Here is a 16,513-nt window from a genome sequence, read left to right as displayed (position 1 = left end):
GCAACGCGTCCGATCCGAATCTAATGTGCGTAGGCCTTAAGCCTCGTCAAAAGCCGTGGAAAACCAGGAGAATCTTCTCGAATATTAGGAAAATCAAAGGGGGACGTCACATCTAAATCTCAATTGATCAGTTCACGAAGATTTGCCGCACTCTTCTCTCACCCGTAAGTTTTGACAGTTTTGGGTGGTTTGTTTTGGCTCCCATTCGTTGCTATCTCTTTTACTCAGAAGCAAAATGATAGGGAGCAAAAAGTGAGGTTAGAGACCGTGCACTGATCTATTCTAGATGTTCGAAAAATCTTACACTAACAAATAAATCTATGAAAAATCATCTTTTATTTCTCGCATTTATTTGCTCGCAGGAAATCTACAGAATCGTCATCAATCTGCTTTCTATCTACTCAGCGTGCGCGCAGCTAACCATATCAAAACTAATTCTTTCCTGCATCGGGAAAATCCATTAAAATTTTACTCACTCCAGAAGTATTCTATTCTAACAGATTGAGTAAAACCCCTATCGTTTTTCCTCATCATCATGAAGGTTTTCCTGGAAAAGCCCGGAAAATTCAACTCATTTTTGAGTAAATCCAAGTTTGCCGAAATGGACTCGACTCGACTCAATTTTGAGTCAGTCTGAACGACCCTGCACCATTATCTGTGTTATCAAATTTGTTGTAAAAAACGCATCATGCTCAAACAAAAAACGGCACGTGTCGGGAAATCATTAATCAGCGACAGGGAAGTTCACCAGCCGTTTAAATCCCCTTTTAACGTTTTACGGATTGTGCACATTGTTCCGGTTTACTAATTTTCTTTTTTTAGCACACTTGATTGTTTAAAAACAAAAGAGTAAACAAATGACCTTGTCCTAACGAGATTCCTTTCTTAATACGCATGAGTTGTAATATTGGACTCGGTTAGTCTGGCAGCCTAAAAGCACAGAGTTACAGACGTATCCTTTCTTCTCAATAGCCGTACACGCATTTAATGTTCAATTTAAATAATATTTGTTGCGCGAATCCCTCACCACAGCGCTGGCATCGGATCACTTTGACGTTACTATACATTCTATTGAACTTGTATGCAGTATTGTTTGAGATGTCATCGTTCGTGAGCTCGGTCGCGATATATTTAAGAAACATTTATCTAAAGGATTTACGTCTGTTTGTCTGTGCTAAAAGGTTCTTTTCTGTTCCTCCCATCTCTGTTTGCATTATTTAACGCTTCCCACCGACGCTGCTGGTAGGCCTCAGACTGGTTTCACTAAGAGATAAACGACCGGCCGGCCAAAATCGGTTCTCGGACCGAGTCGAGTGGAAGGTTTGTCGCCCATACAAAATCCTTCCTCGCACGCAAGGTTCCGGATCCGGCTTGTCCGGCACTCTAATCGCGCAGCTGTTTACGTAACTGACAGAGGAGAGACTTCAGCGCCCTGCTGTTCCTCTTTTCGCTGAGGGTGTTGATGGTGATGGTGATGGCCGTGGTCGTCGGTGGTGGCTGTTAAATACATGTTTCACGCTTCAGGCTACTTTGGCTACCGCTTTTATCGCTATCGTATCCATTAATTAATTGATGATTCGGATGCTGCAGCAGATGCTGCTCCTGGTGAGGATGGAAATCATTGCTGTCCGTTCCGTCGGACGGCGATTCGCTCGGGTCGGGCAATTGTTTACCATCGTAGCCCGCTAGCTCGATTGATAGATTTGACGACGCCCGGGACGACGCCAACGGTGTGGATGCGGTGGAGAGATTGTTTTCCTTGCTAATACTACGGTTGATGTTGTTGTTGCTGTTGTTGTTTGGGGTGGTGATGTTGGTAGTGCTAGTGCTATTTACATTGTTTACAAGGCAGCCCATATCGCCGTTGATGCTTATCAGCGGTATTTTGAGACTGTTCTCGCCGGTGGCAGTGGCGGTGGTCGTGGTGGTCGTTGTGGACGTGGCCGACACCAGCGTCGTCGTCAGAGTTGATGTCGACGTGGTATAACAACGTGGTCGGCCGCTCAGCTTGTTTTCCAACATGACCACGACGTCGGTTGGCATGTTCGGGGAGAGTGACCCGCGGCTTCCAGGAAGGCGGCCGATCTGCAAAGTGGAAGATGGAAAACAGATTTGAAATAAGTGGTTTGTTATTTATTACATATGTAGATAGGGCAGCACGAATTATGGTATGAGATGGTACGATGAGATTGCGGTTTTCGTTTTCGGTAAACAACTGATGGGATTTGAACGGCAAACAGATACATATAAGCTTTTTGCGACACTTTCCGTCTGGAAGTCGATAGAACATATCGCTCTCTCATTTCGCTCAAGGATCTTGTGACCGTATTTCAGATGCAGTTAGTAAGAAAATTTCATCAGTTATTTCCATTTATAATATTGGGATTTGGCTTTACTTTTGGAAAATTACAAAATTATAGGAAATAAATTGAAGCTAGATAATACTAGATAGAATGAAAACAAATTTGGTGGAAAGCAAGGGGAAATTGTCTGTCAATCACAAAGATAAATCTTTTGAGGCTTAGGTTTTTATACAATACACACATTTTTAATCTCGTGGAATTATTACATCATTGTATTGTACAGTCAAAATTCCTATGGTACGGATTCGTTCTTGCCGGATTCCTATAGTACGGTCATTGCCACTGGATTCCTATACGGTCATTGCCACTAGATTCCGTAGCATATGGGTCATTCCATCTCAAGTACCGAGTCAGTTGCATCGACCCTCTCCGATTTGAACCAAAATTTGCCTGCTTTTCTCGTAATCCAATTTTTGTTGCGCTTTTCCAAGTAAAATTTGACTTCGCTTCTCGTGATTCAGATTTGATTGCGCTTTTCTTAGTGAAATTTAACTTCGGTTATCGTAATCCAACACCCCGAAATGGTGAGGACCACAGGGGGAAGAGCGTCCAACATAGCGCTGGTCTTCACAAGCTCCTACCTCACGCTTCCACGTGTCGGATGATGACAGCCAGTATATGCCCATATATGTGCTGGTAGCGGGGTGTGGGCAATGTCATCACTATTAACCCATATCGTGATGATAGCAAGGCTGAGGAGGTGTGAATCGTCGAGCGTTTGTCCACCAGGAGGGGCGGCTCGAACAGCGTCTGTCTGGGATCCAGCGGCTGAAAAAGAAATGCTGTATTGTGTCAGCTAAATCCAAGATGACAGCCCCATCTACACAATAACCCGAGCGTCTGTCCACCAGGAGGTGCGGCTCAAACAGCGTCTGTCTGGCATCCAGCGGCTGAAACAAGAAATGTTTAATCATGTCAACTAAACCTAAGATGGCAGCCCCATCAACACGATGTAGGTATCGCGACCCTGGTACGGTAGCATACTGAATTATAAAAGTACTCAGAAAAATGACGTAAGAAGAAGAAAAAACGAACGGAATCTTCGGAAACTGACGCAACGGCAACGAAATAAGGACAATGAATGGAAACTCGGTTCTTGGAATGTCAGAACGTTAAATGAACCTGGACGAGTGGGCCTTCTGGCCTGTGAACTGCAAAAGGTAAATGTGAGTGTGGCTGCTATTCAAGAAGTACGGTGGCTTAGATCTGGAGAACGTGAATTCAGGGCGGTAGATCCTATCGCCAACACATCGTTCAAATACCATATCTACTACAGCGGTGGCGATAGAGCAGAACACGGAGTTGGTTTCGTAGTGATTGGGAAACAGATGAAGCGGTTTATGCGGTGGAAACCGGTTAGCGAGCGCATCTGCGTTTTGAGGATTCGTGGCAAATTCTTCAATTACAGCCTGATCAACATCTACGCACCGACTAACAATAAATCCGATGACGTGAAGGACGCGTTTTATGAAAGCCTGGATAAAACCTATGATGAGTGCCCTAAACACGACGTGAAGATTGTCATCGGAGATGCAAACGTGCAGGTCGGAAGAGAGGAATTCTTTCGCCCAATCATTGGAACAGAGAGCCTTCACTCTGCAACGAATGATAATGGCCTGAAGCTGATAAACTTCGCTGCTGCTCGTGATATAGTCATCAGTAGCACCCACTTTGCACGCAAGGATATCCGAAAGCACACCTGGAGACACCCTAATGGCGAAACTTGCTCCCAGATCGACCACGTGTTGGTGGATGGTCGGCATTTCTCGGATGTCGTAGATGTTAGGACCTTCAGGGGTCCTAATATCGACTCGGATCACTACCTCGTTGTCGCAAAAATTCGAGCGCGTCTATCGACCGTTACGAGTTCGAGAAACCGGAGTAGACGACGTTGCTGAACGGAGAGAACGAGAGAGCATCTACAAACAGAACACACATCGACGACGATGGCCAAGCTGTGGAACCACCAACGCTAGAAGAGGTGAAAAAGGCGATACGAGAGCTGAAAAACAGTAAGGCTGCGGGGAAGTACGAGCTCCCGGCCGAACTTCTCAAACACGGAAGTGAGCAGCTGCACCAGATGATCCACCGTATACTGCTCAAGATATGGGAGGTGGAAGAATTGCCCGCTAGTTGGTTGGATGGTCTCGTTTGACCCCCTACAAAAAGGGACACAGACTGGAGTGCGCCAATTACAGAGTAATCAAGCTTCTGAATTCGGCGTACAAAATATTATCACGTGTTCTGTTCAACAGATTGAGACCGCTTGAAGAATCCTTCGGCGGCGAACACCAGGCTGGTTTTTGTGAGGGTCGATCAACGAAGGATCAAATATTTACCCTGCGTCAAACCCTTGAGAAGTTCCGGGAATACAACTTGCAGACTCATCATCTGTTCATAGATTTCAAGGCAGCGTACGATTCAGTAAAGAGAAACGAGATAATGCAAGAAAACGGTTTTCAGACGAAACTAATTAGGCTGATTCGTGCAACGCTGGATGGTTCGCTGCAGACGAGATTTCGGCCTCGTTCGTGACCTTAGATGGGTTGAAGCAGGGAGATGCTCTTTCGAACTTGCTATTCAACATCGCCCTCGAAGGAGCGATTAGGAGAGCTGGCGTGCAGAGGAACGGTACCATCATCACAAAGTCGTACATGCTCCTTGGTTTTGCGGACGACATCGACATCATCGGAATCAACCGTAGAGGAGTGGAAGAAGCGTTCGCGCCTTTTAAGAGGGAGACAGCAAGGATTGGTCTCACGATAAATTCTACCAAAACGAAGTACATGGTCGCTGGTAGAAAGCGTGGTAGCAATAGTGGTGTTGGTAGTGAAGTGGTGCTAGATGGCGAAAAATTTGAAGTTGTGGACGAATCTGTTTATCTTGGTACTTTAGTGACGTGCGATAATGATGTTACCCGCGAGGTGAAAAGGCGTATTGCAGCCGCGAACAGGGCTTTCTACGGGTTGCGTAGCCAGCTGAAGTCCCGCAGCTTGCGTACTAAAACGAAACTCGCGCTGTACAATACGTTGATTCTGCCGGTAGCCCTTTATGGCCAAGAATCGTGGGCATTGAAAGAGGCCGATCGGAGAGCTTTCGGTGTCTTCGAGCGTAAAGTGCTGCGAACAATACTCGGCGGTAAACTGGAAAATGGCATCTGGCGGCGTCGCATGAATCACGAGTTGTACCAAGTATATAACGGCATGGATATTGTGAAGCTTATAAAACACGGCAGGCTACAGTGGGCTGGGCATGTGGCACGAATGCCGGAAGAGCGTCAAGCGAAGTCAATATTCAGCAGGGAATCCGGAGGAGGACGTCGGCTTCGGGGTAGGCCACGCACGCGTTGGCTTTGTGCAGTTGAGGAGGACATTAGGTCCTTGAACGTCCAAGGCGACTGGAAGCGATTGGCACAGGACCGAGACCAATGGAGACGGTTACTTCGTTCGGCGCAGATTTGGCCAACAAGTCGTCGCCCATCAGGTACTTAGGTAGGTATCGTAATCCAAATTCGATTTCGTTTTTTCAAGTAAAAATTGGCTTCCCTTCTCGTAATACAAAATCGATTGTGGTTTTCCAAGTAAAATTTGACGTTGCGTCTAGTAATCCGAATTCGATTAAGCTTTTCCAAGTAAAATTTGGCATCGCTTCACAAATTCCAAATTCGACTACACTTTTACAAGAAAAAAAAATTGGCTTCGCTTCTCGTAATCCAAATTCGATTGCGTTTTTCTAAGTAAAATTTGACTTCGCTTCTCGTAATCCAAATTTGATTGCGCTTTTCTAAGTAAAGTTTGACTTCGTATCTCGAATCCAAATTCGATTGCACTTTTTCACCCAAAATTTGACGTTGCTTCTAGTAATCCAAATTCAATTAAGCTTTTCCAAGTAAAATTTGGCTTCGCTTCAGGAATTGCAAATTCGCCTGTGCTTTTGCAAGTAAAATTTGACTTCGCTTCTCGTAATTCAAACTTAACTACCCAAGTAACCAAAAGTTCCGCATTCATCGATTAAAATCACTTCCAAGTTCCATAAAGTTCAAATAAAGTTCCGACAGAACATTCAAGTTCCATAAAGTTCGAATAAAGTTCTGACAGCACTTTCAAGTTCCATAAAGTTCGAATAAAGTTCTGACAGCACTTTCAAGTTCCATAAAGTTCAAATAAAGTTCCGACAGAACTTTCAAGCCACATGAAGCAATCCGCACAAATCTTTATTTGTAACAAAATTTAATGTACTTAAAATATGAAATGATCAGTGGCCCGAATAAATCATAATTCTTATATTTATGCAACATTTCATAAAAAAAGAAGTAATTTCCTGGATTCGAACCAGTGTATTTGGCATGCGATCTGCGATTGCTAACCACTGCGCCACAAGTGTTCCATCACACCATGCGAACAAACACCAATTTAAAATTCATCAAGGTGTTGTGTTTCGTATTCAAGTCAGTCAGCTGGCTCAGAAAACTTCAACAATAGGTGGGACAACAGCTCACTTTAATATATTTCACATGACGAAGCGGTTCGTGCTGAGACTCTCACGCAAAAAAGGACTGGGTTTAATTCTTCAAATAGCTCCATTACTACTACTAATGCTGATATGATAAATCAATACACATTAAAACCTGCCTTTAGAAATAACTTTCATAAAAGTGCGACTAAATATTGGCGTAGAGGACAAAAACCTTTTTTAATTTATTTTCTAAAAGTTCCGTTTAAGTTCCGCCAGAGGCTGCTTAGAATGCTCTTCAATTATGCTCTTATAACGACTTAAAAATGAGGCAGCTTAGAATTCTATAGACCACCTTCAACCAAGCTGCTTAAGCCATAAATAGCCTTTAATCAGAACTTTTGGTTACTTGGGACAGCTTTCCAAGTAAAATGTTACTTCGCTTCTCGTAATCCAAATTCGACTGCGCTTTCCTCGTAATCCAAATTCGATTGCGCATTTTTTAGTAAAATTTGACTTCGTTTCTCGTAATTCAATTTCTGTTGCGCTTTTCCAAATAAATTTCACTTTCCCAAGTAAAAATTGGCTTCCCTTCTCGTAATACAAAATCGATTGTGTTTTTCTAAGTAAAATTTTACTTCGCTTCTTGTAATCCAAACTCGACTGCGCTTTTACAAGTAAAATTTGACTGCGCTTCTCGTTATCTAAACTCGGATGCGCATTTCTAAGTAAAATTTTACTTTGCTTCTTGAAATCCAAATTTAAATGCGCTTTTTAAAGAAAAATTTCACTTCGCTTCTCGTTATCTAAATTCGATTGCGCGTTTCTAAGTAAATTTCGCTTTGCTTCTCGTAATTCAAATTCGACTGCACTTTTCCAAGTAAAATTTGACATCGCTTCTTGTCATCCAAATTCTATTGCGCTCTTCCTATTAAATTTAAGATTGTTTCTTGTAATCCAAATTCAACTGCGTTTTTTCAAGTAAAATTTGACGTCACTTCTCGTAATCCAAGTTTGATTGCGCTTTTCCAAGTAAAATTTGACTTCGCTTCTCGTAATACAAATTCAACTGCGCTTTTTTAAGAAAAATTTGACTTCGCTTCTCGTAATCCAAATTTGATTTTCCAAGTAAAATTTGGTTTCGCTTCACGAATTCAAAATTCAGCGGCGCTTTTACAAGTAAAATTTGACTTCGCTTCTCGAAATACAACTTCGATTGCGCTTTTCCAAGTAAAATTTGGCTTTGATTCTTGAAATTCAAATTTGATTGCGTATTTCTAAGTAAAATTAGACTTCGTTTCTCGCAATCCAATTTCTGTTGCGCTTTCCAAGTAAAATTTGACTTCGCTTCTTATAATCCAACTTCGATTGCGCATTTCTAAGTAAAATTTGACTTCGTTTCTCGTAATACGTAATTCAATTTCTTTTGCCTTTTTCCAAGTAAAATTTGACTTCGCTTATCGTAATCCAAATTCAATTTCGCTTTTCCAAGTAAAAATTGACTTCCCTTCTCGTAATACAAAATCGATTGTATTTTTCAAAGTAAAATTTGACGTCGCTTCTCGTAATCTAAATTCGATTAAGCTTTTCCAAGTAAAATTTGACTTCGCTTCTCGTAATCCAAAATCGATTGCGCTTTTCCAGATGATTTTTAATTTTTTGTTTGGTGCTAAGTGGTTGTCGACTATCCGCGAATACTCACAACGTCACAACCAAAGACTTTGAATCAATCGTGTTCGGCTCAAAGTTTTGTAGTTGTTACAGAAGAATTCTCATAATTTGTATTTGAACTGCGCTAATCTGATGCCTTGAATAGAAACTTATAATAATATTTAAATAATTCGTTATTTTTTTAAATAGTTTCTCTATAACATCATGGGTAGAACATTGTTTTGACTGTCCTACCCAGGCATTTTTATACGTAGGACATGTCCTATCTGACCCACCTACTTATAGTGCTTCTGGATCTACATATATTAATTACATCCCGTAACCTTATTAACATATTCAGTCAATCAAAAACACACCACAACCCATTGATGCAATATATTTAATAGCACAGTTATTCCGCTCATTGGAGTGTAGGTCACGGGCCACCGCCTCACTCACCTGCAGGGAATTCCGCCGGATGTAGTTATCGCCGTATCGTAAGCTATTGTTCGTGTGCAGGCCGCCGCCTTTATATCGTGACCGTTTGGAGGACTGCATCATCGACCGGGCCCGGAGCTGTGGAAGAGAATGGAAAATGGATGGTGGTTACATTAATTGTGACTTACGAGGAATGCGAAATTTATCATCCCTAAAGAATGACTGATTTATGGATCAGTTGATGCCGTCAACTGATAGAGGGATGATTGCTTCCCTTTGTGAGAGAGTATAAATTTCCGCTTCCGGAAAAAAATAATGACGTATAAATTACCTCACCGGTGTTTCAGTATACATTTAAATAGTATTAATCATCTTTCAGTGAATGGTTGTGAATTGCACCAAGCTGTTATTTGAATAAATCAATCGAGTAATGGCAATGACACCTACTGCCTTTGTGCAGAAGACTGGGTAATCTCCTTCCGGATAGCAGCATTTCCCAAAATAAACGGGCTTTTTCGATGCCTCCTCCGCGTCCTCTTCAATCATCCAATCAACTTCGCTATCGAGCTCTGGCAGAAGCTAATAAAAACGTCTGTGTGTATGTTCCGTCATACACCGAAATCCGGACATTTGGTCCATAAATCCGGACACTTTTAAAAGTTGATTCTCAATGCCCACCATGCTCAAAATAGCACGTAAATTTTAACATGACCGGTATTCGGAGCATTACGGTAGTATGTGAGTGCTTTTAGTTTCAGTATCGTCGAAAGGGGGAATAACACTTGGGAATTGCTATTGCTCAGAAGACGGGTCTCCAGAGAAAATCTCACATTGATTGGAAATGAGACATGCATACTTGTCAATAGAAAAAAGTTGGAAGGGTTGTATACTAGATACGACCGCAGGGTTGGCGTTGGATAACGTCTGTTATGTGTTGTACTTAATTGTGTATATTATATTTTAGGAATATTCCTTAACAACTCTTTTGCGAAAGTTTGGTGGCCATGAAAAGGGCCGTTTTGTTGGGCTGATGTTGTTGGGTTTGCTCTACTCTGTCGCCCTGGAGGAGCTTTGGAATGATGTTGGTAGTTCGAAGACAGACAGCATCTCCCCTTCCAGCGTTCCCACACCCCAGTATAGTCCCCAAATTTAAGTGTAACTGTGATATTCTGGATAGAAATTGTCTTCAAAACTAACTCTTTGTCGAATTATTGGTGGCCCTGAAAAGGGCCGTTTTGGTTGTGGTTTTGGAATGACAGACTGAATAAATGATTATGTTTTAAAAATTTCAGTTTTTGCTCCGATCAACAACCATACGGGGCAATATGAGCACCCTAGTAAAAGTTAAGGTTTTGACAGGTTTTCACTAGAAAATAACATGCAGGAATCAAGTGAAATAGAAACATAAGTTCTTTTAGCAACAGTTACGTGTATTGCTCGCCGTAGAACCAGCGGATCAGTAAAATGTAATATAGTGAATGCGATGCTTGTTTTCTTGACTGCATATCTTATAATATTCTAGAGATTTTGAGCTAATGTTACATTTCCATTATTATCTTAGACATGTAATTGAATTTTGATACGGTTTTCATGGAGATGCATATTAGAAGCATTTTCAACAAGTTTGTAAAAAAAAATAGATTGAGTTAATAGGTATTATGCCCAAACGAACGGTGGCCCCTCTCGCCCCGTATGGTCTTCTTGCCCCCATCGCCTCTATTGGACTGAATTCGGAAACGCTCATGCAGTCTTGTAAGCGGTCACGGTAGTCGACACATTTTCTGTGATAATCGACTGCTTTTGCCTCCGACACTTGGAAAACAAGCTATCATAGTACAGTACCAAACTCAAATGTCATACGACAGGCTCTGTCATATGACACTGTCGCCGAAGACCGTCACGAATGTATGTGTTTTAGTTTTTCTCATAATAAGAGCTGCTGATGTTGTGCTTGTGTGAATTCTGAAAATAACAAGCAATGATGTCCTAGGAATAACATTTCTGATCAGAAATGGTTTAATTTACACCAAATGGAGGAATTAGAACGAAATTACTCATGTCATATGATAGTTATTTGATAATTTTCTTTTCGCTCGAATGTTATTCTACCGGTTGTGTTGTGTGAGAGAGACGACGGTAGAGCATGAGTGTAGGAATAAAAACAGACTGTCGCGCACGACAACGAAGCGAGTGTAGTAAAAAACGTCAACTGTTTCAACCCCTGCGCTCATGTCCAACCGGTTTTCGTTTTGGGCTGGAAATTCTCTAAAGCAACATATTTAAAAAATCTGGGAAAATCCGGAACATAATTAAAAATTCTTGAAATAAACGTAATAACATATAAGTGATATCTGGGTAAGTATCTGGCAAGACGATTAAAAATCTGGAAAATCAAATAAATCAGGAATACTGGCAACGCTGTCTCGTTTCATGCCCGTAGAGACAACCGACACTCATCCCATTTTCAGTATTTTGCTACCCACAGTGGTTTATTGTACCGTCCCTGTATTCATAATATGCTACTCGACGCAGGTTTAAAACCACCCTCGACGGTCGAAATGTCATCAGAATGATTCTCTGCTTGAACGTCAAGCAGTACAGTTCGGTCTTTGCTCGCTCTGTCGAGTTGTTCAAAAGTTTCTAGTTTGTTCCAAACATTCGCAGTTTAATCGCGTCGTCAGTAGTGTCGGTCGCTTCGTGTGATGGGAAGACAGCGCTCCCGGAGCAGGCTCCGAGAGAAAACGGAGAAGAAGAACAGCGGTGAGGGTAGCTTGAGTGTACCTATTTCGAATAGGTACGCTACTCTTCCCACCGATTTAGGGAATCCCACCTCAGCCACGGTGAAGCGGTCTAAGAAGAGGAAGAAAAATCAAGGCCAGTCCGATGGTGCGAGTGGACGGGACGATGCCACCGCGACGAACGTCAGCGTCATTGGTGATTTCGGCGACGCCGTCGACAACGAAACTGCTGCCAGCCCGAGTGCAGCAAAAATGAAGCTTCCTCCACTGGTGGTGAAGCAAGTCCCACTCAACACGCTGATTGGCGATCTTTCATCGCTGGGCGTTGCAGCTGAGTTTAAGCTCGGCAGGATCGGCACCAAGGTGATGCTCCGAACCAAAGCGGAGTACGAAGTGGCCGTGAAATATCTGAAGGATACCAAGGCGGAATTCTTCACGCACGACATCCCCGGTGAAAAGCCCTTCAAGGTAGTCATCAGGGGTCTACCAAACTTCGACCCCAAGATGGTCGAAGCCGAAATCAACCGGTACAAGCTAGCCCCAATCGCTGTCTTCCGAATGACAAGGAGAGATGAAAACGTGAAGACGTACCCGGATTGTCTTTTCCTGGTGCACTTCCAGAAAGGGACGGTGACGCTCAATGCGCTACAAGCCATCCGATCGATCTACTCCATCATCGTACGGTGGGAGCCATACCGTGGCGGTCATCGTGACGTAACGCAGTGTCAGAGGTGCCTCAATTTTGGACACGGTACCCGCAACTGCAACATCAAGCCACGCTGCAGCAACTGCGCTCAAGAACACGCCACTTCCAACTGCCCTGCGGATGGAGCCGTGGCGATAAAATGCGCTAACTGTGGTGGTGCACATCAAGGCTCTGACAGACAGTGCTCCAAACGCGAGGACTTCAAACGCATCCGAAAGCTGGCGTCAAGCAACAATCAACCAGGACGCAAGAAGGACAAAACCCCATCATTCAGGACGGAGGATTTTCCGCCTCTTCGTGCTCCCCAGCAAAGGCAAGCGAATTCGCGGGTGCAACCCGCCCCTCCTCAAGAAGCTTCCGGTGATTTTGCTGGCCAAAGCTCTCCATCCCCTCCTGGATTCTGGAGAAAACCAACAGGACAAAACAACAACCCCGATCTGTTTTCAGCGGATGAACTGATGGAAATTTTCGTCAACATGTCCGGTGCTCTTCGTAAGTGCCGCAATAAGCCCGAACAGATCCAAGTGCTCGGTAAGTTCATCATCCAGTATGGCGTCTAAACCGCTAACTATCGTCACCTGGAATGCTTGCTCTGTAAGAGCAAAAAAGATTGAGCTTGCCGACTTCCTCCGCAAGCACAGCATCGACGTGGGCCTTCTAACCGAGACCCATCTAAAGTCCGGCGACAGCTTCTGGTTGCCTGACCACAACATTATCCGGCTTGATCGCACCAGCTCCAGGGGGGGTGGTGTTGCGGTCGTCGTCAAGAAAGGAATAAAATACCACACTCTGTCCCATATCCGCACCTCTATCATCGAGGCCCTTGGTGTGGAGGTGGAGTCGTCGACTGGATACGTCCAGTTCATCGCCGTCTACTGCCCTCGACAGTGTGCCGCCAGCAGTGGACTAGCGGCTAAATTCAAGAAGGACCTGTCCACCATCACCCGTAACGGTTCCCGCTTCGTCGTTGGAGGAGATCTGAATGCTCGCCATGAGGCCTGGCGAAACTACCAGCAGAACCAGAACGGTCGTCTCCTGTTCGACCACTCACAGCATGGACTGTACTCCGTTTGGTTTTCGGATGAACCAACATTCATCTCACCGGCGGGCAACCCATCGACGCTAGACCTGTTCATGACAAATATCGGCTTGTCCAAGCCGGTAGCCTTGAACGAACTCAGCTCCGACCACCAACCGGTGGTGGCTGAACTGGGCTGCAACGTGGCTCCTGCTTCAAGTCTGCGCAAGGACTACCATCGCGTTAACTGGGCCCAGTTTGGACGCGTGGTAGACAGGCACATCATCGACAACCCGCCGCTTGACACCGTGGAGGACATCGATCGAGCGTTGGAGGGACTCCATCAAGCCATAACCGTGGCTGACGAGGCGTGCGTCCGACGAGTTCCTGTGAGGGGTAAGTTTATTGCCATTGATTCCCACACCCAACTTTTGATTCGCCTGAGAAATGTTCGTAGACGCCAGTTTCAGAGGACTGGAGATCTGGGCAAAAAACGTGAAACGGCTGATCTGAACAGACAGATTGCTTCCAGAATGGACTCACTCCGAAATGAAAGTTTCGGGCGTGTTGTCCAGAATCTGGACGACCGCTCCAGACCATTCTGGAAGGTAGCCAAGGTCCTGAAAACTCATCCCAAACCCATTCCACCTCTCAGAGTCGAAAATGATGACAATCGGCTTTTAATCACCCCACAGGAGAAAGCAAATGCGATCGGCGAGCATGTCGCTTCATCGCATTTGCTTGGCTCGAATATCCAAAGTCCGCTCGAAGATCAGGTTGCGCAATGCGTTCAAAACCTAGATGCCTCCCCTTGTGTCGTGCCTCCGGCGGATATGATTACAGTACAACAAATTTGCTCAGCGCTGAAATGCACCAAGAACATGAAGGCCCCCGGGTTTGACGGTATATTCAACTTGATCTTGAAGAGACTCAGCATGAAAGTGCAGTCTCTTCTAACCGCTATCTTCAACAGATGTTTGGAACTGCACTACTTTCCAAGCATCTGGAAAGTAGCAAAAATCATACCAATCCGCAAACCCGGTAAGGATCCAACATTGTCTTCAAGCTACAGACCCATCAGCCTCCTTTCAGCGCTGAGCAAATTGTTCGAGAAACTCATTCTCAATCGTTTGCTCAAGTTTGTCGAGGAAAATAACATTCTCCTTCCGGAACAGTTTGGATTCAGAAAGGGGCACTCCACCAATCATCAGGAACGGGCGACCTTGTTGGACGCTTATATAGTAGAACAGAAAATATCAGAGGTGTCAGATACTCGCATCTGATGTCTCAGTTGGAGAAAGTATAAGAATATAAAAAATCAATCGATTTTCACCATCTTTAGACAATGGTTTACTTTTAACCATTTTTCAATAATTACAGAATGAAATCAATAGTTTTGAAACATTCAGTAAATTGCTAGAAATATTTCCAATCGATTGATGCCATTATCTCGTAAATCTATCGAGAGATGGTTGAGTTATTATCGTTCAAAATCTTTTAATTTTTCGTAACTCATCCAAAATGACTGTTTTTAATTTTGTACCCCCGTATGTTGCCGAAAGACGTTATCCAACGTCAAAATGTCTCCTAATGGTGAGATGGAGACACACGGTTGTTTGTAAACATGCGAGAAATTGTGTCTCCAATTTCAAATGTGAAATCATTTAGATTTGTGGCACCCCGTTTATACTTTTCCTTCCACGAAAACGTTTAAGACCCCATCTTCTGCTGGTTTTAGCCTATTGACTGATGAACTAATCAGCCACACACTCCCATTGGCGAAGGAAACGGATTGGGTGCGAATGAATCCTTTGCTCATCGCTCGGAAAATCGACGTTTCATAATCGAAGATTGATGAGCGAACCGCCAGTCGCCGTCAGCGCGGCACCATCATTCATTCGAATTACTGACTTTTGTGAGTTATTGCTCACACTTGGGTTTATTATACATTAGGATTTTTATGGGATTTGGAGTTTTATTAAAAGGCTTCTAACGAATGAAAATTTTGGCGGAAAACCGAGTTCCTACCTATTTATAAAGCAACCATCAAAAACAAAAGCGAGCGCAGAGGATCAAGGAATGGTGGCTTCGCGGCACTCTCACAAACAGGATTTCCGCTACCAGTAGGTTGTTTATATATGAAAGGGAACATCGGTGTGGTAAACCAAAGGCGGCAGATGAAAGCAATTTGGTTCTTTATTATTGCTGTATCAATAATGCAAAACCACAGGTTTAGGAACGTCGGAACGGTGCAAAGGCACATATTTAGTGAGTGGTGAAGTCGTGGAAACGCTCGACTGGTTACGATAAGCTGGGCTTGGAAATAATTTCCAATCTCATGCTGCTTCAGCCAATTGAGGAAACCAGGAAACAGATCATACATGTTAAATGGAGAAATTGCTCTATGGAGAACAATGCTCTATTTGGTCACCATTTGGATTGATTCTATACTCCGGTTGTTGATTGTATGAAGATCTCGGTAAATTTCCATGGAAGATATCAACATTAAGTGTTGATATCTCTCATATTATCGCTATAATTTTTTTTTTTTTTTTTATATTAATTTATTTGTACAGGCTCAATCGAATAAACTTTACAGAGCCGAGTTATCATTTGCATTATACATGAATAATGTCTTAAATCTAGAGTTAAAGGAATTGAACCGATTACTCGCGGTCGTCTCGAGGTTAGTGGAGATTTACAATTTTTTGGATGGGGAAAGGGAGAAGGAGGTTTGAAATATGATTTATTATACAAATATTTAATTAATCCTAAAACATGATCTTATTTCTATTCATCTTGAAAATAAACATTAAAAAAAAACTACACGCACAATACACAAACTAAACACAAGGTTAATCAAACTTACAATCTAAGGTTAGTATTCTTAAAGTAAACATATATGAGTTTCATAAACTCCAGATCACGTCTAGCCAAAATATCCCGAACTGGAACATTAGGTTGTCTACCTCGAGCCCGAAGGGAATCGCACAGCTCAGATCTGACTCCACGATGCTCAGCACAAGACGAAAGGATGTGATCGGCGTCTTGGTAACCTTGTCCACATTCACAGAGATTGCTGTCTCCCAGCCCAACACGAAACAAGTGAGCGTTTAACGAATAGTGATTGGACATGAGGCGAGACATC

At 43.3% G+C, this 16,513-nt stretch overlaps 1 protein-coding gene across 3 annotated transcripts in view; it reads right to left on the bottom strand.

Annotated features, from left to right (window-relative positions):
- Positions 1 to 1,110: 1,110 nt before the first annotated feature.
- The window catches only part of CapaR (Capability receptor), a 531,594-nt gene continuing 516,191 nt past the window's right edge, over positions 1,111 to 16,513 (bottom strand). For all 3 annotated transcript variants that reach the window (XM_065217358.1, XM_065217375.1, XM_065217367.1), the window contains exons 10-11: positions 8,925 to 9,041; positions 1,111 to 2,085 (exon numbers count right to left, since the gene is read on the bottom strand). In XM_065217358.1, coding sequence (XP_065073430.1) covers positions 1,501 to 2,085; positions 8,925 to 9,041 — 702 coding nt within the window. In that variant the 3' untranslated portion in view covers positions 1,111 to 1,500. The remainder of the gene's footprint in view (positions 2,086 to 8,924; positions 9,042 to 16,513) is intronic.

The sequence above is a fragment of the Ochlerotatus camptorhynchus genome, unplaced genomic scaffold (assembly GCF_037179485.1).
Source record: "Ochlerotatus camptorhynchus isolate MF236.1 unplaced genomic scaffold, CSIRO-AGI_Acam_v1.1 ptg000007l, whole genome shotgun sequence".
NCBI classification, from domain to species: Eukaryota; Metazoa; Arthropoda; class Insecta; order Diptera; family Culicidae; genus Ochlerotatus; species Ochlerotatus camptorhynchus.
The sequence above is the reverse complement of the archived record's forward strand: the minus strand, read 5'-3'. Positions and strand labels throughout refer to the sequence as shown.